Below are 22,475 nucleotides of genomic sequence, written 5' to 3' on the forward strand. Positions count from 1 at the left end.
GAAATTTCACACGTATCTTGCTAGTTCTGACTGAAGTGCAACCAATCTGTTCATAAAACCAACTTCCACATGAAATCTGCAAACAGTGCATTAAGAAAAATGTTTCCTGTCTTGCACTGTTTACTATTTCTCCAGTAGTATTTAACTTCATCCTTCAGCCTGTGGAGGTCAATGTCTTGCTGGCAGGCAAGACAAGCCCTGTAATATCCCAAATTAACACTTCAAATTTCAGAGTACCAGCCTGTCTCAATGACTGCATATAAGGAGTAGCTCCAGATGTCTTGCATCAAAGAAGCTCCTGTTGCTGTTCTCCTCCAGTTTATTCCCTTCTTCTTCTTAGCCCTTCTCTGACTGAGACATGATGAACCAGCAGTACTTCGGGTTTCCTGCTCAAAGATGTTTTACCTCTGCTTCTTCCATTGGAGGCTGCGGTGGGATCAGAATGAGTGAGACATTCCAACCTTTTGTGACCACCGGAGGGGGAAACACCAGCAGAAGTTTTCATAACTTTGGTGGAAGATATCGGATCTCCTGTTGCCCAGCAGGCCACGAAAGAAGAAGCTGTCAAGATGATTTGGGCATAGGAAGTGTGGTGGGGCACAGCATTCCTGCAAGTGTTTTTGGCCATAGAAGCACAGCCAGTCACTCTGCCGGCTGTAGAAGCAATGGGATCCGCAAGATTTACACTAACAAGCATCTCTTAGAACCTCTCTATCTGGGGGTCGACCCACATGATCATCAAGTAAAAGCACATGAGAAGGAGCAAATAAAGGACCTCAACGATCAGTTTGCTTGCTTCATTGACAAGGTGAGATGATGATGATGATGAATATCAGTGGCGGCTGGTGGCTCCATCAGTAGGGCAGTGGAATCCACTCTGGGTTTTAGTCTGAACTTTCAAGGACAGCTCCTTGAAAGTTTGGACTAAAACCCAGACTAGATTCCCCTGCCCTGCTGACATGGAGCCACCAGTTGCGACTGATTAATATTATTTTCATTTTGATTCCAGACTGAAGGGACAGCACATATGTGGCTGAACATTCAGATATTCAAAGCAGGATTAGAATTCTAATCGATTTTGCTGCTATACTATGTCATGTGTTTGCTGAAAGTAAATTTTGAATTATTCCTGGAGACTTTGAATAATAAGGCCTGATTCACACTTAGGTACTGCACACTTGATAGCTGAATGCGTTAATCGGCTCAGTTGAAAAGCATTGTGTCTGGGGATGATAGTGAAATAAACATTCTATCTGTGGTGTTTACATCCAGAGCTTGGAAAAGTTACTTTTTTAAAACTACAACTCCCATCAGCCCCAGCCAGCATAGCCACTGGATTGGGTGATGGGAGTTGTAGTTCAAAAAAGTAACTTTTCCAAGCTCTGTTTACATCTTTGATGGCCCATTCATCACACTGAGGACCCCCCCCCCAAAAAAACATTTTTAAAGCCTGCATATTTTCCCCTTCATGTGGCTTGGAAGAGTAGCTGTGATTTGGATCAAGGCTGCAGTACAGGTGGAAATGGTTAGACAGGTGCAAACATCTTGCACCATGGCTCTGATCCAATCGGGAGGTGGAGCGGGGGGAAGTACAGTTGCTTTTGCAAACGAAGACCAGGAAGATCCAGGTTCAAATTGCGGTTCAGCTACAAAACCTATTGGCATACTTATGAAAATGACTCACGCATAATCAGGTGCACAAAGAGGTGGGTGGGCTCCTCTGAAGGTGAGCAGTGCTTAGTCTTCCTCTTTCCACCATTATTGTTAAATTCAGAAGTAAATTTAATTATAATAACAGTATTTACTGTTCAAACAGAGCAGAACAGCAAAATTACCTTTGGAATTTCATGGATCTGGGTCAGGAATGGGGAACCTGTGGCCCTTCAGATGAGGTGGTCAGTGGTGCTTAACCTGACCAGGCCCATTGCCAACAACTGAGGGCCCCTGCTGCTCCCCTGGACTCCTGCCTAGATCTACAGGCTGGGGCTGGGAGGGTGGAGCTCTGTCATCCACACTAGCATCAGGTTGTGGGGCATGAGCCAATGCTGATCACAGAGTGGGACTCCCACCCTCACAGACAGGTGAGGGTGGGAGATTACCGTGGTGCAGATTACTGAGGGGCAAGGTCCGTGAAGTGCAAATGCACCAATGGAGCCATGTGGTGCCAGTGTATTTACACTGTGCCACCCTCACTGTTCTCTCTTCCTATACCTCCTGGTAGTCACAGAGACACTGACGATGAGTGGTCAAGCAAGCACACCACTGACCACAACAGTGTGAAACATCGAGCAAGCCAGGGACCTTTCTTCTGCATTGCATATAACTGCAGTAAATGGAAACCAGATTAATCCGTTAAATTCATTGGTATTTTATTTCTCTCTGTAATTCTGTATCTAATAGGGCATATGATGTTATCTTCTGGATGAATTCTGAACATGTAACTAAATGCTTAGAGAACCTTTTTTCAAAGAAATAATATAATGGCTGGTTGATTTTTTAAAAAAATGATAATATTGACTTGGCTCAGTCTTACACATCCTGCAAGTAAACCTTTTCAGCACGACAAATGCTTCAGTTTTGAGGCAGGGCAAAACAGTGTGCCATGGCTATTGGATGTTTGAGAAATGCTGAATTAACCCCATGAAAACCCAGAACTTTGTGGTGTCATGTAGAGTGGTCTTGGTTTGGCCACTCACATATAACATAGGATGAGCCCTGCCAGATCAGGTCAAAGGAAGACCCATCTAGTCCAGCATCACAGTGGCCAACCAAATGCCTAAGGGAAGCCGAAAAGCAGGAGCAGAATACAATAGCACTCTCCCCACTTGTGATTCCCAGCAACTGATACTCAGAAGCATGCAGCCTCTGACAGTGGAGGTAGAACATGGATTAATTCACATGCATTAATTCAGTGCCTACAGCCCAAAAGTCACATCCTATATTAGCAATGCACAGGATCATTCATGTATTTATCTATTTATTATGAAAAATCGTAGTGGCTTAGAAGCAATGTCCATTTTTTTCCTTTTTCCTTTTCCTTACCTGGATTTCAGGTTAAATCCTTGGAACAAAAGAACCAGGCGCTGGCCACCAAATGGGGGCTGCTGCAAAACCAGGTGATTCCAATGGTTAGGAAAGATCTCACGCCCCTTTGTGAAAATTACATCAGCAACCTGACGAAAAAACTGGACTGCTCATTGTGTGACAAGAACAATCTAGAAAACCAACACAAAACCATGCAGAGTCTGATTGAGGAGTACCGATGCAAGTAAGCAACCTATTGAGGAGGCCATTTTCATAGCCGTTCCTTGCAATTAGTGAATGCAGAGTGTGGCACTTTTAAAGCCCTATTCCCACAGCATTGAGACTAGGAACCCTTCCTAGTTCTGGTCTCAGTCTCAATGCTGTGGGAATTCATTCAGTGTGCATTTTAGCGTGAACCTACCGAATTCTTACTTCCTGAAACAGCACGGGAACTAAAATGCTGCTAGGGCCAGTCATTACGACTGTGTAATCTGCAGTGTTATAACTTTGTGTCTTCATTAATTCACTGTCATCCATATAATGTTGCAAGCTAATATGGATTTTCCCATTCACAAATCCGCATTAGAAATACCATCAAAAAACCATTATGCTTTCCTGTACCAATAATCAATCGCATAAAAGTCCGGGCTCGCACGCAATGCCGTGGACTTGCCTGCAATAGGCAGTCTATGGGCATTCTTCCGTCATATGCCAAGCCCCTTGTCTCCTTCCCACCCAATAGCACATCCATAAACATACGCATGTGTGGGGATAAAAAAAATGTTTCTGCACTCTTCCGAAAAAGCGTTATTATGAACCAATCACTGACAAGGGGTGGACTTATGGGAGTGGCCAATGCTAAAGCGAAAAAACAACAGCCAGTAAGTGTGGATCCTTGATAATTGGGCTCACAATAATCTGACCACAAACAGGACATGTATGGATCTCGAGACCACCAACTGAATATGGAAAACATGGATTTTGCGGTTAAGGTATGGATGGGTCCTAAATTTGCATTTCTCTGAAATTTGTGATACAGTTCTCCATCCAAAATAATCCATACAAATTGCATATGTTAGGGGAAAGTGTGCACAGAAATGCATCTATTAGTGAAAATAATGAACAAAAATGAACTATATCAGGAAAAACCACATGCAAAAATGGCTATGCTAGGCAACAGCATAGAAAACAGCAGCCCTGCATCTCTTACGTATCTCTCTCCAGAGATATCTTGAGAAATGAAAGCCGTGACATAATGTCATAATGCTATAGCTGCCCCTCCCTGTTCCACCCCAAAGGCTGCTGTTTGTGGCCAGGGACAGTGGGAGCTTGCAGCATGATGCCATGCTTTTTTTTGCAACAGTACACTCCCTTTCATGCATTATCCATGTGAAGGGGGTGCCCCACATATTGAAGGGACAGTGAGGCTATGCCACTAGCCCAGCCTCTGATGTCACATGGTCCTGCAGCCCTGTTCCCAATGTCCATGCATTGAGCGCATCAGGGAAGCCTATAGCACACTGGTGGCAGCACAGGGCTCCCAATAACTGAGGAGTCCATGCACAGAGGCTTTGCCAATGCAGATATGTGGGTGTAAAGGGTAGGACTGGAGAACCACTTGACACATCAAAGGGGGACATTGGCATAAACTTGTAGCCCCTTCAATGAGTGGCACTGCCTTCATGTGGGCAACATGCGAAGGGGGCTTATATGCTGCCTGATAGGCAGGAGAGAATGGGATGTGGGGTTTCCAGTTTTGGCAACAGCCCCTCCATCTGCCATGTAATGCCTAAAGCATGCCAGAAGCCAGGCTTCAGTCTACCATGGCTTCAACCTACCCTCTCCACAGTGCCGTCCTCCACAGGGATTTGTACTTTTGTGAGAGTATCCTCTTGGCGATCCCTCACTCTGTCATTTTTGTAGTAGTTTTGTTAGGCTGCCTGGTGTTTGGCTAAAATAAAATGTAGACATTTTTCTTTTCCCTGACACGCCACCATTCAAAACTAATAAGCCCAACTTCAGAAAAGATCATCTGGATAAAAATACATCCAGAGAAGATGGGATGGATACTACAGACAGGAGGTCATATGATAAAAATTGGCCTGTTTCTAGTTCCTGCTAAGGCAGTTCTGTTCATCCCAGTTTCTGTAGTAGAAGGTTAATGGTTACTGTCAGAGCTTAATTATGTGTTACATGAAGATGCATGTCATAAAGACCCCATGCATGGCCATTGCTTGTTGTTATTGTGTTATGTAAAAAGGGGCTTCAGGAGGGGGCAATTTTGACTGGAGGAATGGTGGGGGGAGAAGTTAGAAGAGAAAGCATACAACCCTTTCCCTGCCAGCCCAGCCATTGAAAATTGTGTCCCTAAGGTGCCCCTCATCCAAAAATGCAGGGTTCCAGACATGGTTTTTTTTTCCCTTGTGGAACCCTGTAGGGACAATAAAAGCAGCTTTGGGGGTAGAGATTTGGAAGAAGGCCAACAAAGAAAGGGATAAAACTAACCCCTCGTTTTCTCTGCTCAAAATTCCCTCACCCAGAGCTGCTTTTCTTTTCATAAAGCTGCCATTGGGGGGTTGTATCATTCACCTCACAGAGACAGGATTCTAGAGGAATATTGTTGTGAGGTTCAGAGTAATCCAATTCTTTTTCAAATGTGTTGTGAAAAACTTGCTTTCTTTCCCCTCTTCTCTCTCTCTCTCTCTCTCTCTCTCTTTAAAATCCTGCAAGATACGAAGAAGAGCTCAACAGACGGACACATGCAGAGAACGAGTTTGTCTTGCTCAAGCAGGTGAGTGATCCAGGTAGGCTGCACAGTAAAATGTGCGCCTCAGCAAAAATATCGGAGGAATAAAGTGGGATTGTCGAGATTTAGACATTTCAGTTTACATAAGTACAGGCAACTGAGGGCTGTTTACACTCAACAGGGAGCTGCCTTTAATTCCAACTTATGATGCACATCACTATCACATTCACACTTTACATTTTTTAGGTGTCCATGTTAAACAAAAAAAATTCTTATCTGTAAATTTAAAAACAAAATGCATGAAGAGGTCCAAAGACGCCATTCTCATAACCACTGCCACACTTCAGATGTTGTTGGACTCCACGTTCCATCAGTCCCAGCCAGCATGGCCAATGGTCAGGGATGAGGTCAGCTGTAGTCCAACAACAAGTGGAGGGCAATGAGTCTTCTACCTCTGCGCTATAAGATGCTTTTTGGGCAGCTGTTTCTTGCTCCAGATTGTTGAGGAAGGGGTAGAGATGGGGAAATTGCTCCACTAAGGGGAATGATATGGCAGGCTATCATTCGGAATTGACATGGGGCTGATCCTGAATACTGAGTATGCTATTGATCTGCAACAATGCAGCAGTATGGAAGGACAGAATAATACCATAGCAAAAACATCATCTCTCATTATTATTGACTGTACCTACACATGACAGCTTCTAGAGAGGTAGCCCATATTAATCTGTTGTAGCAAAACCAACAGTCATTTCACATTGCTTTTAAGGACACTTCTGAACTTTCTTTTGAAATGCAGGCTTCTTATGCTTAGGGTTGACACAATGTGCATCACTCAATTTCTCATCAGCTTTTGAGGCTGTCATCTTCCAAAGATGAAGATATATGTTACAAGCAGCCAGCTGCTTTTCATTAGAAGAAAGACCTTTGAATGTTGCATTTCCATAATTTGCTAAACACAGGTCTCCCAGTGAAATACATACCTATCTCTGGCTATATAAATGCATAAATAATTCATCAGATGTTCCCTGTATGAATACACATATTGCATGATACATTTGAAAAGCATGGGGGCAGAGCTCTATTGCAATTTGGAACTCCAAGCCACCCTGACTAAGCATGTACACTTGTATGCACGGACACACATTACAGGCATGTGTTTCAGTGCATGGAATGTGAGGAATGGAGTCTAGTCCCACCACTGTCCACGTTCACCCACCCATTCATTCGATAAATGGAGAAGAGCCATAACAACTGAACAGGACTAATGTTTACCCTTGTTTTACCATCTGAAATTGCTAGAATATGGTAGAAATGAACAGTAGTATAGTGGCAAATTCAGAAGTGCAGGGTCCCTTCATGACAGTCACAGCCATGCCCCTCCCTCTTTTTTTGCTGTTGGGTTGAGAATGAGATTCTTGTTAATGCCTTCTCCCACAACAACAGATGTCCCTAAGAGCCAATAAGCACAAAAGATGAGTGTTAGCTACTGAAAAGAGTCTTCTCAGTGGCTGACTCCTTTCACTTTGATTGGCTCCAATCAGCAGGAAAGGACAAGGAAGCATGTTAGAGGACTCTTCTCAGTGGCTAACACACTCCCCTTCCATGCTGATTGGCTCATAAGATGCTAGAAACATAGGGGCCCTGCTGGGACCCTGCTCCCATAAAAGTAAGGAGTCTAAGACCCCCGAGACCCTGGACAACTACACCACTAGAAATGAAGGAGGTACAGTCATCTGATCAAACTAAGTTGCTCTGCCAAATCCATCTTGTCATATTTCATCCACTTCTGGAACCTTGGGATCATACTGTGTACGACGATCCGTAATCAGAAACATTGCACTTTTTAAATCCTTGGTTCCCCCCCTCCCAAGAATTATAGTCAGACCTGTCATTGCATTGACTGAAATTGCATAAAAATTCAATCCCAATTTTTCCCCTCCCCAGAAAGTTGATGACGCATATAAACAACAGAGGGAACTGGAACTGAAGAAGGAATTGCTGAAAGAAAATCTCGAATTCCTGAAAGCTTTCTTCGAACAGGTCTGTATAGTTAAGTTGCAACATGAGAAGCAGCTCGCACTCCTCCGTTCAGATGATTTAAGAGTGTGCCTGAGGCAGAGGACTAAACCCAAGGTATACCTCCGTCCTCGGATGCAGTGCCACAGCTACAGCCACAACTCCCATTGCTAGCACAACAGGCTTGGCACTTGCGCAATACCTTATACAGAGTCAGAGCCTTGATTCATCTCGCGCAGCACTGTCTACACTGACTGGCAGGGGCTCTCAGATAGTCTTTCCCAGGCCTACTTCGAGACGTGGAGGATCAAACCAGGAACCTTTGAGACGCAAAACAGTTCTCCTACCACGGAGCTGTATATCTTGTTCTCGGTCCTCTCTATGCAATGATATCCATTTCAACACAAGGGTCCTACTGAATCCGTTGGACTTTTGTTCTAAGCAATTTACGCTTAGACTCACAATATTTGGGTTTCTGTGCCTATCAATTCAGAGTCAGTCACCTCCTCATCCTCCTCAGCAGTTCCTGGCTTCTTCGGGCAGAGAAAGGACAAGGACTTCACACTGAAGAGAAGTAGGAGCAAGTAAATTATCCCTCCTCTCTGCTGCCTAAAGGAGGCACTGCTGAAAAGGGTGAAGACAAGAAGGTAGGGAAAGAGCCATAGCTCGGAGGTAGAGCATCTGCTTTGAATGCAGAAGGCCCCACGATCAATCCCTGGCATCTCCAGGCAGGGCTGAGAGAGACTCCCTGCATGAAAGCCGGGAGACCTTTTGCCAGCCGCTGTAGACAACACTGGGCTATATGGACCTGTGGTCTGACTCTGTATAAAGCAGCCTCCTGTGTTGCTAGGTAGCGATGGCAGCAGTGCTGGCACCTGGGCTCCCTGATTGGTTATAATCTACAGCAATCAGCCAGAGGCATCTGGACATGTGGCAGTTGGTTCATAAGAGTGTGTTGCATATTGCTAATTTAGAGACCCTTCACAAAGCCACTGATAAGGTGCCATCTCTGTTATCTTTAAGGTGTCTACTGAAGACCTTCCTCTTTCAACAAGCCTTTTAAAGTAGAGACCTTATTCCACTCTGCGTCTTGTGTTAGAATTTTTTTTAAAGATGTTTTTAAAGCTTTTTTTAAAAAGATGTTTTGTTTTAATACGTTTTTAAAGAGGTTTTGTTTTAATATATTTTAAAGTCTGCTTTTAAGGTGTTGTAGAGCGTTTTAGTGTTTTGTTTGCTGTCTTGGGATCCTTCCGGGAGGAAGGTGGGATGTAAATTTAATAAACAAACAAACAAACATAGCAGCTGCAAATTAGCCATTATGTTCCCTAAAATAATTTGTGAATGTCATCAGTTGCTCCGAATTAGACATATATTAGCCTCAGTCCTCTGCCTCAGGATTGTTTGCTGATGCTGTCTATATTGCTAGGCACTAAGATGCCACTCAAATTTTGTGCAACCTGCAGGAATGTGCTGTGTTGGATTGTCGACTCTATGATACCTCTGTGGTTGTCAACATGGACAACAGCAGATGCCTAGACATGGATGCCCTGATCCAGAACATTGAAGGCTGGTATAAGAGCATTGCTCAAAGAAGCAAGGAAGAGGTTAACCTCTTTTATCAGAACCAGGTATGAGCAAGAGACAGGGGATGTGTTGTGATAGTTAAGAGATCTGCTGTTTGAGAAGCCCAACATCAGTCTTTTTTTCTGCAATTTGATTTTCACGGTCAGAGGCAGTATGCTTCCAAATGCAAGTTGCTGGAAACCGCAGGAGTGGAGAGTGCTCTTGCCCTCGGGGTCTGCTTGTGGGCTTCCCGTTGGGGGCATCTGGTTGGCCACTGTGAGAACAGGATGGTGGGCTAGATGGCACATTGGTCTGATCCAGCAGGGCTCTTATGTTCTTATGTTCCTGTTCTTGCTTGCTAACTTTCAGCTCGCAGATATCTCAGTGAACAGAAATGTACTGCCATTCTGTCCCTTTGTCAAAATCAGTGCACTAAATGGCTGCCAGAGATGATGGCCGCCCATGTCAAAGAAACCCACATTTCGATAATGTAAAGCCATATATTACTTTTCATTCAAGCCAATTTATTGTTTCACCAGGAAGGTCTTAGCAGCATAATATCATAATAACAAAATAAAAATAGCCGAAATAAAACCAGTTTCTCCCTTGGTAGGCAGCTGTAATAATAGTACATGAAATCTACCACAGTCGCTTCTACAAAGTCACTGTGCCACTGCAACTGCTAAGGTGATGTGGCCCTAAAAATAATGCAATAATAGATATCTTTGTGTCTACATCATACCAGTCATCTTCATGCTGGATATGTGACATTGAATCTGATAAATATATCCTTGGTAATTCATCATTCATCAGGCAATGCAAATGTCTTTGCTTCATAAACTTATATGTAATTAGCAGGGTGGTTTAACATATAACAAACATCCTAAAAATGCAATAAAACGCCAACAATCAGTAAGAGAAATCTAATGCAGCCTAGATTTTCCTCATGTTTGCCACCACATATACAGAATGTTATAGCAGGGCTAGCTAACCTTCTTTTGGCTGAAGGGCCACATTGATGGCCAACCAGGGGCCACATGTCATTGGTGGGCATGGCCAGTGTATATACATGTGCTGTATATAATTGTTATAGAAATCAGACCCCTCAAAGAACTGTTGGCATAATTTGCCAGCTTAGAACTGGAAAAGCTCTACAGAAGGTAATTCTCCAAAATGAGTTGTTTTGGTAAATTGGTAGAAGGTGAGGTAGGATCCTGAAGTCTGAATCACCATTGGGGTCTTTCTGAATATAAGTCATGGAGCGTATTTCTCATATATTCTTGGATGTAGCCAGCTTTTCAACCAGAAGAAACCAACTGTTTTGCTTATCCATTTTATGGGTCCAAAAGGCATTTCTTAAGCCATCTGCCCTCCTCAAAATGGTCAGACTTAAAACTATAGATTATAATTGTCTTTCAACAATCATTTTAACAGACAAATCCTATTTCTGCTACAGGCATTCCAGGATGCACTTTTAGCAAGCATCTCAGAAGTTTGTTTGGGGGAACTTCAAAATGTTGTGTCTCAGGCAATTCCTCTACTTTAGATCCATATGTAATCTGTGGGAGTTTCCTGTATGTCTTTCTTTCTAAGAAAGTGCTCCTAGTTCATAAGCAGAGAAGCATGGCAGTTTCTATATAGCCCACAGGTGGGAAACCTCAGGTTGGGGGCAAAATGTGGACCTTTGGGTCTCTCTATTTAGCCCCCAGGACTCTCCACAGGGCCCTCCCCAGTTCACACCTCTCACTTTGCACCCTCCTCAAGTGCTTATGCCTCACTGGATTTGCCCCTGAACAGCGATAATGCCTCTTGCTGGCCTGGATGGAGGATGGAGAAGTGAGTGGGAAACCCTCTGACTGAAATATAGCCTATCTGCAAAGATGGTTTTCAGCCAGAGGGCCACATTCCCTTGTGGGTGACCTTCTAGGGGCCGCATTCCAGTAATGGGTGGGGCTAGCAGCAAAAGTGGGCAGAGCAATGGATGTGACAATTATCTTTGTAGATAGGCTATATATCAGTCAGAGGGCAATTCCAGCCAGGCACCCCTGATATAGCCATTCAGGGGGGAACCAGCACTCCCTGTCTTTCAGTATTGGGTATGAAGTCGTACCACTGCTCTTCTGCCTTCTCTCTGGATATTAGGTTGAGGATCTCGAGAACAAACGGAGCCAGTTCCATGAGAACCTGCAAACAAGCAACAATGAAATTGCAGAGCTGAACCGGGCAAAACAGATAATGCGGTGCCAGATAGAAAGCGAGAAGAGGAAGGTAAGGAAGCTCTTGTGTTCCCTGGTCCAAGACAGACCTGGTTTGCTGGCCTGTCAGACCTTAAAGCTGCTTGCTTTCACAATCTGAAAGAGCAATACAAAATGGAGCTACTTCTCTGGACCATGGGGTTGCTATGGTGCCAAGCCACACTGGTCAGGGGCAAAGAACTACTTAAATAATGATTTTCAAGGCAGCCCAAGATACAGTTGATCAAAATGAGAATTCTATACACTGGATGCATGGAGGGAGTGATGAGCAGCTTTCCAGCCCTAAAGAGTGGACTAGGTGGCTCTTCTGCAGTACCACCAATGGCTGGTATCCACAGTCTACTTGAAGGCATTTCTGAAATGTGTATTTCCTGGGACAGAAATACAAAACTCAGAGGGTCATAACACTCACCACAAATATGAGGGATGCATTGCAATCCCATAAATTCTTCTCTGTCTCAGTTTTTAATCTGAGCTGAAGAAGCATTGAACTCCTTTTCCCTCTTTCACACACTCAGCCCCCCCTTTCTTTCTTTTCCATCCATGATCCTCCAAGTTGCCTCTCTAGGCACAGGAGTGGGGAGGTGATGCTTGATGCTGTCACTGCTGCCAGAATCAGCAGTGAAAGGGAAGAGTAAGGAGGTTTAGAAACAGACAGCTGGGTGGGTGGATGAGTGGGAAGAAGGGTTATGGAGGAGAAGGGGAAGGAGGGAGAAGCTTCAAGGCTCTTGTGGGGGTGCAGGATGGGATAGGGACCTGATCCCATATCAGGTCAGAGTGGGGTCCAAATTAATTCAGACTGGCTCCAACCTGACCATGGGCAATGCTGGCTGAGGCTGATGGGAGTGTGTAGTCCAAAACATCTGAAGGGCTCTAGGTTAGGAAAGTGCTGAGCTAGGCTATTTTCCACTTTGGGGCAGAAATGGTTTAGCCAATCCGATTAAGTCTAGGTGAACCTACCTTTCACTAATTCTATTAGTCCTGACATTAAACAAGTGGGGACATGTATTGCAAATACTTTTTACCCCCACAAAAAGCAATCGCCTTTCTGGTGGTTTGCGCATCACTTTGCATGTCTTGAAGGTGCATCCTACCACATGCTCCTCTGCAGGTGGCGGCTGCATGGTGCCACAGAGCATTCAGTAGTGGGCAGACAAGCTGTCTTTCTGGAAAGCTTGTCATCCCTTCGCGATCTGTTTCTTGAAGAGCCTGTGATGAGCTCCAAGGAAATCCAGGGTTACCCAGAATCACGGCTGGTGTAGGAAGGCAGAAAAGGGATTGACTCCAACATGAAATGAATTTGGCATTACATTTGGCAATGTTCTCCCACATTTTGCAGATTGCTTCTCTGCAGGCAGCCATTGGTGACACTGAAAAACATGGCGACTGTACTCTTAAAGATGCTGAGGCTAAACACAATGAGCTCCAGAAGAGCCTGCAGAATTGCAAGGATAAATTGGCTTCCCTTTTGCGGGATTATCACGAACTGATGAATACCAAACTGGCCCTTGATATTGAGATTGCAACATACAAGACACTTCTGGAGGGAGAAGAGAACAGGTGAATGTCATAGTTGGCATCTCCAATCCTTCTTGTATATTTTTCTACCCTAGAATGGATTAACTCATCTAACTCAGCTAACACTCATCTTTTGTGCTTATTGGCTCTTAGGGACATCTGTTGTTGTGGGAGAAGGCATTAACAAGAATCTCATTCTCAACCCAACAGCAAAAAAAGAGGGAGGGGCTTGCCACCATATACAGCAAGAACAGGGGACCTCAGGCCCAGTAGCTGATGTAACCCTCCAGGCCTCTCTATCTGGCCCTCTGGACTCTCCCCAGGCCACACCCCCTCCCAACCACACCCCCTTCTCCATAGGCCAACCCCTTGCCAGCCCTGCCATAAACCTTCCTTAAGTGTTTTTACCTGGCTAGAATGTCTCCTTGAAAATGGATAATGCTTGGCCTGGATGTGTGAGTAAAGAGTGATGTGTGAGTAAAGTAACAGTTTTGTTCCACCCACGTTTGCTTCTGCCTCCACCCACCACTAGCATTTGGACCCTGGTAGATTGCCTAGAAGAGAACCTGGCTTTCGGTATGGAAAGGGTTTTCCAGCCCTGACATTCAGTGGGGGGAGGAGAGAGAGAGAGAGAGAGAGACTCCGACACACACACACACGCACACATACACACACACTAGAGCTTTGCAAATGAATCTCAAATCCATTCTAGTTCATTTTGGTGTAGTGATGAGGCTGAACTATAAATATATACATAGAAGGTTTAAAAAGGGATTGGACAAATTTACAGTGGATAAGACTGTCCATGGCTACTAGTCATAGTGGCTGTATGGTCCCTCCAGGATCAGAGGCAACATAACTCTAAAAACCACTTGCTGGGGAGCGTAAGCGGTAGAGAGACATGTTCTGCTTTTGGGCTTCCCCCGAGTACCTGATTGGCCATTCTGGGAAACAGGATCCTGGATAAAGGGTTGGCATTTTTATGGCAACAATTCTGTGTGGAGGCTGCAAAAAAAAGTAATAAGGCCCGGATGAGGAGCAGCCATCCCACAATAAACATCCATCTGGAAGTACCCTCTGTTTAAGAAATAATAACCAACCTTTACTCTTTTTCTCTCTCCCCCCCCCATCTCTAACAGAATACGTACAGGAGCTCCTGTGAGTGTGGGTAAGGACCCTAAGGTTTCTTCTTATTTTCTTCTATAGTCTGTAAGATTTCATTTCACAGAATTAGCTGCCTCTGATATCTGTGACCTATTGAAAGAATCACTCCCTGAATGTATCATTCTCTTACAGCTGTGATGAACACTACTTGTGCAGCCCACTGCACAGCCCACAATGTGCAACAGTAGCCTGAATTGAAGCAAGCATTGTTGGATACATATATGGAATTTGAATGTTATTAGTAGGACTGGCAAATGAAACGTCAAAAGAGAAGCTGCATATCACCAGCATGATTGCTAGGATATTTGTTCTTCTAAGGTATGGGCAGCTGTGCAGCTTAAGGTAGAAATCAATTGTGGTTTTGCTATAAATTAATCCAGAGCTTGGAAAAGTTACTTTTTTGAACTGCAGCTCCCATCAGCCCCAGCCAGCATGTCGCTGGCTGGGGATGATGGGAGTTGTAGTTCAAAAAAGTAACTTTTCCAAGCTCTGGATTAATCACATGAGACGGTTGCTACATGTGGACGTTGTAATAAACCACAACAGGAACAAGCCTAGCCTAGCTTTCACTTCCGCTTTTTATTAACTGTGGCTTATTGTTTCATCCAAACCCAATAAATTGTGGTTAATTTTAACTATGGTTTGCTTGAAAGAAATGAACTTCAAACCACAGTTTAGGAAGTTAGCTTGTTTTCGCTAATCAGTGAAGATTAACCACTATTTGGACTGTGGTTCATTTAAAATGGAAGTGGAAACTTCCAATTTCTTCCTCACATCCAGGCTGTAGGAGAGGAGCACATGAGCCCAGGGGGAGTCAGAGCAAGAATTCACACATGCACGTTTCCTCCTTAGTGCCAGCACAATCAAGCAATGACTTGTTAAAACCCCAGAGACAGAGTTTTCACTATATCTCACATCACATATCAGAGCACTTTTCAATGGAGCCTGTTTGCACATTCTGCTGAAAGCCATCAATCCATGAGACCTAGAGTGAGGCATATCCCTGCGCAAATGCGCCTTCAGAACCAATTCAGATTACCATGAAGAGTTAAACACACCTAATGGTCATGGCTCCCCATCCCAACCATGACCTTCAAAATTATACTTTTATTTGGGATGTTACTTAGTCTTCATTGTATGTACTGTTCAATAAATTGCCACAGCTCTCTGCTTATCTTGGCAGGCTGTGGTGCTCACACACGTAGCTCTGTGTTTCACTCTGCATGAGTGAATTATGAAGAGCAGCATAGAAACACACTGGGGCAAGAGGGGATAGGCTATCCCTTCTTGTCCCGGGGAAGAAAAACACAACCTCATGATGCACGTTATGAGGAAAGCGATGAAAGAGCATGTATGTAGGGAGGGGGGAGAAATCTGATTCAGTTTGCCTTTATAGGCGCACCTACCAAATTCATGCTTTTCAAAACAATACATACACCAAAACACAGAAATGCTTTGAAATTTGCACTTCTCCGAGTTTTGCAGTTCTCCAGTCAAGCAATGTGTACAAAGTGCATATACTAGGGATAAAGTGTGCATAAAAAAGCATCTATTAGCAAAGTGACAGCTGCAGGGATAGAGGCACTGCAAAACAGCATGGTCAGAGAAAGGCTTGTGCAGGTAGCCTCCAGTGTGAGCTTGGCCTTCCAGGTGAACAGCTAGTCATGCATGTGCAAGGTTTAGGTGTTTTCTCCCCCTCAAAAGTAGGGAAGAAAGAATCATACAGGTATTTTCAGAAGGGTACAAATACATCAAATTCCACAATCACGTTAACATGATTGACATCTGCAATAACCCAGTATCTTAGATCTGCTTACGCAGTGATCTGAACAAATTATGGAAATTATATAAACCACAATACATCTCATTATGGTCAGGTAGAGATTTTATATGTACTGAGCTCTTCTGTCCTCTGATGACTGGTATGTTGCTTAATTCCCAAAGGCAAAATTAACATCCTTTTGGGTGAAATCTTGGCTTTGTTTAAATGAATGTCTCCCACTGGCTAAGCAGACAAAGTGTATGTGTGCGTTGGGGGGGGGGATACCAGCTTATTGAATATGTAGAGTCAGCCAGGGATTGAAACAGAATTTATAACACCTAGGGTAATAATGATGTATATGCAAGTTAATTAGAGTAGTGTTATGTAGAGTTAAGAATATATGTTAGAGCTGTCTGACTTAAATGTAATCCTCTCTTTTTAAATTACTTGTCTATGTGGGCCAGATTGCCTCCATTACTAAGGGGCCAGCTACGGACTTCTCCCAACTCAGGGATGGGGAATCTGGTGCCCTGCAGATGTTCTCGGACTTCAACTTCCATCAGCCCCTGTGAGCATGGCCAATGGTCAAGGATGATGGGCGTTTTACTCCGGCAACATCTGGAGGTCCACAAGTTCCCCATCCCTGCCCTAATTGCTGGTTTACGGTACTCCAAATACTGGTGGTGAAGGAGAGGAACCAAACAGATTCCAGATTACCAGGGGAAGCCTGACCTTTCCTTACCTATGGGAGAATCATCAGCAAAAGCTATGGTCACTAAATTCCATTTAGCAGCAGGGAGGCAGTAAGGGACTCTGATTCTTGCAGCCTATGTCTTGTAACTAAGGCTGTTAAAGCACATCCCCCATCCCCAAGAAGCCTCAGAACTGTAGTTTGTTAAGGGTGCTGGTAATTGTAGCTCTGTGAAGAGTAAACTACAGTTCCCAGGATTCCTTGGAGGGAATGTGCTTTAAATGGTTTGTATGCAGGCCAAGTAAGCATAAATGCCTGCTGGTGTCATCTAGAGCAGAGTTGTTCAACCTTGGGTACCTAGATGTTGTCAGACTACAATTTCTATCATCCCTGACCATTAGCTAATCTGACGGGGGATGAAGGGAGTTATTGTCCATCAACATCTGGGAATCCAAGGTTGAGAAACACTGATCTATTAAGTATTACGTTTAGGAACAATGCTTTGCTTTTAAAAAAAAAATCTCCCATTGTAACTTCATGTTAATTTGTGTATTTTAATTAATAAACCATACCTCTTGGTTAAGTAAATCTGTGTGTTCTGATTGGAGAGGGCGGGCTTCTCTGTTAGGCTTTTATTTATTAGTTATTTATTTATTTATTAATAAAGGCCCTCAAGGCAGCTTACAAAAACACGAATATAACAACACATCATAATACATCAATACAATAATGCAATTCTCAAAATTAAATAACAAATAACATTATTAAAAGAAAAGAAAAAACATTTAAATGTGTCACGATAAGAGAACCGCATTCAGCCAGGTTTTTTATGCTCTGCTCCGGAGGTAAGACAGTCTCAATTTGAAAGGACACAAATTGGCTCTTCTTCAGCTTTTTCAAGACCTGATCTTCATGACTCCCAAAAACGCCGTCCTCCATTTTGTAACTTAGAGACGAGAGACCTTTCGTTTTCCTCTTCACGCAGTATGAAGTACCTGCTTTGCCAGCCTTGGATGAGTTTGGTGTGTTTGCGCAGAGAGCCCTCAAGCACCATCTGTCTTCCTGCCTGCCGCCAGCCCCCCTCCAGTGCCACCAGTGCTCCCTCCCAGACTGGCCGCAGCTGAACTGGAGCTGCTGCTTTTAACAAAACACGTTGTGTTCCTCAGCATAGATTTTTGATGTGCAGCAAAGGAAAGCGATCCAATGGGGCAATCTAATCCTACGCTCACTTCCATAGAATAAGTCCTGCTGAACGTAGTGGTCTGACTTTCCAGGACACATGCATCGAATCCGGCAACTGCCAACTTTCCCAGCTTCCGCTTCTCTCAGATTGGCGGCAGTGGGGGCAGCTTTATATGTGATCCTCTTAAACAACGTCTTCCCTCCTTTAAATATCAGGTGGAAGAGGGAGATCTCATGTCATGCTCCTGACTTATTTTGGGGGAGAATGTTACTGTTTCGTTCCTTGCCCCATAGGCTTTTCTTGCCCCATATTGCCTTGAATTGGTTAGAAAATGGGAGCTGTCATAACTCTGTAACCCAGGTAGATCTCTAATTCAAAGCAATTACTTCTGATGGTTATGAAGAGTTTCCATTGCTTACTCAGTAAGTGGCTGGAAGCCTACCAGTTTATAGTACGTTTTAGGTCAAGGATAGGCAATGTGCTGCCCTCCAGATGTTGTAGAATCCAGCTCCCACCATCCTCAGCCAACATGGACAGTAGCTGGGGGTGATGGGATTTGTAATCTAACAACATCTGGAGGCACCATCCATGCTACATGTGTTTTTGGTGGAATTTGTCCCAGTGGTGAACCTGGGGAAACTAGACCCCAATCTAATCCAGATTACCAGTGACCCCATCACATGCACACACATCATAATGAAGTAAGGAGAGGGGTGAAAACATTCCAAAGAACCAGCTTAACAAAGCAACCCTGTAAATAATGACAATGTTTCAGACCTGTGCAAGCAGAAGCATTTCCCATTTTTTAAGTATTTGCCCTGATAGTCTTTGTAGCAAGAAGCTCTAATCTAACTAAATTTAGGGCTGCAATGCTATGCTCACTTACTTGGGGACGTATCTGAAATCAATGGGACTTGCTCTGGATAAAATTACACTGTTAGTTGCACTCAGAACAAATCAATAGAACTTAATTTCGTCATGGCTAACTTTCTCAGAACTGCTCTAAATATTCAGATATGTTAATAAAGAAGTATATTGTAAAGCTCAGGGGGGAAATAGCTCATGAGAACTTTTGGGTTGGCATGAAGGGAGAAATTCAGGGTGAAGGGACTAGGAGAGGGTGGTGGGGTGATTTTCAGGGTTTATGAAATTCTTCAGAAGTTTGTAGGGAGACTTACCATTGTGGTTGTGGGTTTTCCCCCCATTTTTTAACTTTTTTTTTTGTCATGTGGAAGCTGCCATGTTTTATTTCCCTGGAGAGTGCCCTAGACATAGCATAGGTCTAGGGCATTCTGGAGAGAAAATGGCATCGATGCATTAACCATTGATGTCCACCGATGAGTGAAGGTCCTTCATCCCCACAACAAAAATAAGGTCCAAAAAGGGGGAAAAAGGACCACTGCCAACACTCAACATACTTTTCAAAGCATTTCAGCTCTCCCCATAAAGGATCAGCAAAATGAGCCCCCCATTTACTGCACGTCAGGAGTGGTAAACCTTTGGCCCTCCAGATGTTATTGAACAACTCCCATGATCCCTGACCATTGGCCATGCTGGTTGGGGCTGATGGGAGTTGGAATACAGCAGCATCTGGAAAGTACAAGGTGTGAGTGGGGTGGCAGACTGAGAGGAGGGATTTTTTTCTCAGCACTAAGTTTCTATATGGGATGTCTCTGTGTGTGTGTGGTGGCAGCAGACTGCCACTAGACGAGTAAACTACTGATATATCCTAAAGACATTTCTTACTGCTGCAGCTGTTTATAATTTGGTCTCGAGAAGCTAAAAATAATAAATTGCAAGAACTGCACAAAGGAGAGACTTTTGTAACGGTGGAAGCTTCCTGTGCATTCTGGAACCCCGATTTCCCCCACATTCACACAATCACCTTCTGTGAGTTGGAAGGCAATGAACACGGCAGCAGAGGGTAGGAGAGGAGCTAGCACCTTCATTCCACAGTACCTCCTTCACAGGTTTACTCTGCCAGATTTCTCACACTTGAAGAAGGCTTGGGATTTTTCAGGAACTTATCAGAGGTTCCTTAGCAAGAAGTTTGGTAATGGTGAAGAACAGTCAGCCTGTCTGCCATTACTGATCTTTTCTTGCAGTGTGCAGCCTCTGGGGAGTGTGAAGCGGTGGAACAGTTAGGGACAACTTGTCTTCACAGAAACTGTAATTTGTTGTAGAACATGCCCCAGAATCCTTTACTGCATTCTGGCTTTGAATACTTGGTACGCAGGAGTTACTTGGCAACGCATCTATGTGGAAATGGCTCCCCCGGGGAAGGGTAGATATTTTGAAAACCACTGATCAAGGCCATAGCATGCCAAGTATCCAAAAAATGTTTTCAAAGTTTTGCAGGCTGCCTTGGGCAACTGTAAGAGAAAGGCAGTTAATGCAATTTTGTAAAGAAATATTGTGTACAGCTGAAAAGACTTTGCTCCATAATTTCCTCCTCAAAATTCTTCCCTGTGACTTTAGGTAGTTCTGAAGCTCTTGTCCAGTGATCTGCGGCTCCTGTCCTGCTTCCGCAGATTGTGGGCCCCCAAGAGCTCCGGGCCCCTAGGCTTCAGCCTACTAAACCTAATGGATAATCCGGCCCTGGTCCTGCTTGCAGGCTTCCCATGGGCATCTGGTTGGCCACTATGAGAACAGGATGCTGGACCAGATGGGCCACTGGCCTGATCCAGCAGGGCTCTTCTCATGTTTGTGTCTTATCTTTTGGTCTGCCACACTTCCTGGACATTCTCTGAAAATGCTATTTCTTATCGAGTGTGGGTTCTTTTTTATGATTACTAGGATGCCTGGAACTGGAAACACATGTACTTTAACACAGGTCCAAATGTCAACAAATGAATAAAAGAAAGGCTGGGACAATAACCACAATGTCCTAAAGATACTAATCTCATGCTGTTGCACTGAGAGTCATTTCACAGCATGGCAATGATGCAAAGCTGCATTCTTCTCACACCAAACCTGGAGTCTGTGCCAAACCGACTGAAGACTTCATCTTTGTTGTTCTAAGGGCTAGGGATATGCATGGATACTTCTCCCCAACCTGATTTTTGGTCTTGATTTGTAAATACAGATATGGCCCAATCTGGTCCGGATATATGTGTAACTATCCCGATCCAACCCAGATCCAGATTGTACGAAAATCTAGAAATCCCATTAACTTGCACTATAAAACAAAAACGGCCATAATCTTCTTTTTTATTGACCTAGGGACAAGAAAGTTGGGGACATGGTAGCCCCCTATGGATGGGATCCATAGGGGGCTACCATGTCCCCAATTGTCATGTCCCTAGGTCAATAAAAGGAAAGTTATGGCTGGGCAGCTCCAGGGACTTTCATGCAAGCCACCGTTATAGTTTGCTTTTTCCCTCTATGTGTGCATTTCAATAAAACCACATAGGGCTGGTGGAATTTATATAGCTGTTTTTAGTAGCCAAGATTTATTCTTGATGCGAGTGGATCCCATGAGCTTGGGGTGTGTGTGACTGTACCACATCAGAGCATCCTTTCAAAGGAGAACAAACACTCTCTCTGTGTGTGTTTTTTAAACACAGGCTGGGGAGGGAGTTCCATTTGTAAAGAGAGAGAACCGCTTTGTTGCTTTTGCTTTGGGGTTGGGTAATGGGGAGGAGGAGACCAAGCAGCAGCCCTCCCTCCAAGTGATCACTTGCCTCCAGCCCTCCCCTGTTCACCACCCTCCTCCCTGGATCCAGCAGACAGGAAAGAGAAAGGCCCCACTCTTCAGTCCAAAGGCGGCGGCAGCACACAAGACTCACCTTCATGCCATTGCTTCTGGGCTCTCCCCATGGCTCAAGAGAACAGGCAGCTGGCTCAAGAGGAACACTGGTGGGGGGTGACAGTGGCACAAGGTCACAAGGAGCCTTTCCCCAGCACTGAGTCTGCAGCTCCTCCTCCTCTTCCAGCTCTGGATGTAAACACTGAGTAAGGGAAGGAGGAGACTCAGCACTGTGGCAACCCAAGCCAGAAGAGGAATGAGCAAGTGGGTTAGGCAGACAATGATGGCAGGAAAAGCTCCAATAAAATGCAGAATTCCCCCCACACATCATTAATGTCTCAGTGGTGTGTGTGTGTGTGGAATGGATGTACTGCAGCCAGCCAGAGAAGTCAACATGTGAGCGCTTGCTTTTTGAAACTCCAAATAAGCTTTATTTGTTAATGGATTTCCAGACATTTGTTCTCTGCCCTGACTCAGCCTGATCTGTTTCATCACAAATCATTGTTGAAGAAGCCTGATTTGGTTTGTTCTTCAGGCTTCGTCCGAATACAGAGCACATCCCTACTAAGGGACGAATCACATACATAGCCTGTGTGCATGCATTATCCATGTGGTGATGGGGAGGAGGAATGAGATCTCTCCCCCCTCTACAAGTATAACTGCAATGAGAAGCAGAGCGAACATACATTCCAGCTCCAGTGCTCATGACAGGTTATATTATGTGGGACAATATGGTTGGGTATTGCTTTTGTGACTAAACCAGGAAGGAGAAAGAAGCAGCTGCCAAGGGGGAAATGGTGCC

At 44.3% G+C, this 22,475-nt stretch overlaps 1 protein-coding gene across 1 annotated transcript; it reads left to right on the forward strand.

The window, feature by feature from the left end:
• The first annotated feature begins 223 nt into the window (after positions 1-223).
• LOC133379507 (keratin, type II cytoskeletal 5-like) lies at positions 224-17,330 on the forward strand. The gene is made up of 9 exons (XM_061614917.1): positions 224-808; positions 3,054-3,268; positions 5,755-5,815; positions 7,718-7,813; positions 9,253-9,417; positions 11,495-11,620; positions 12,947-13,167; positions 14,265-14,293; positions 14,422-17,330. The coding sequence occupies exons 1-9, from the start codon at positions 359-361 to the stop codon at positions 14,475-14,477; spliced, it is 1,419 nt and encodes a 472-aa protein (XP_061470901.1). The 5' UTR covers positions 224-358; the 3' UTR covers positions 14,478-17,330.
• Positions 17,331-22,475: the final 5,145 nt, after the last annotated feature.

Source organism: Rhineura floridana, chromosome 3, assembly GCF_030035675.1.
Source record: "Rhineura floridana isolate rRhiFlo1 chromosome 3, rRhiFlo1.hap2, whole genome shotgun sequence".
Lineage (NCBI taxonomy): Eukaryota > Metazoa > Chordata > Lepidosauria > Squamata > Rhineuridae > Rhineura > Rhineura floridana.

Coding starts and splice junctions, on each gene's coding strand:
- LOC133379507 (XM_061614917.1), top strand. CDS start 359: ATGATGAACCAGCAGTACTTCGGGTTTCCTGCTCAAAGATGTTTTACC. Junction 3,269..5,754: donor ATTGAGGAGTACCGATGCAA/GTAAGCAACCTA, acceptor AAATCCTGCAAG/ATACGAAGAAGAGCTCAACA. Junction 5,816..7,717: donor AGTTTGTCTTGCTCAAGCAG/GTGAGTGATCCA, acceptor TCCCCTCCCCAG/AAAGTTGATGACGCATATAA.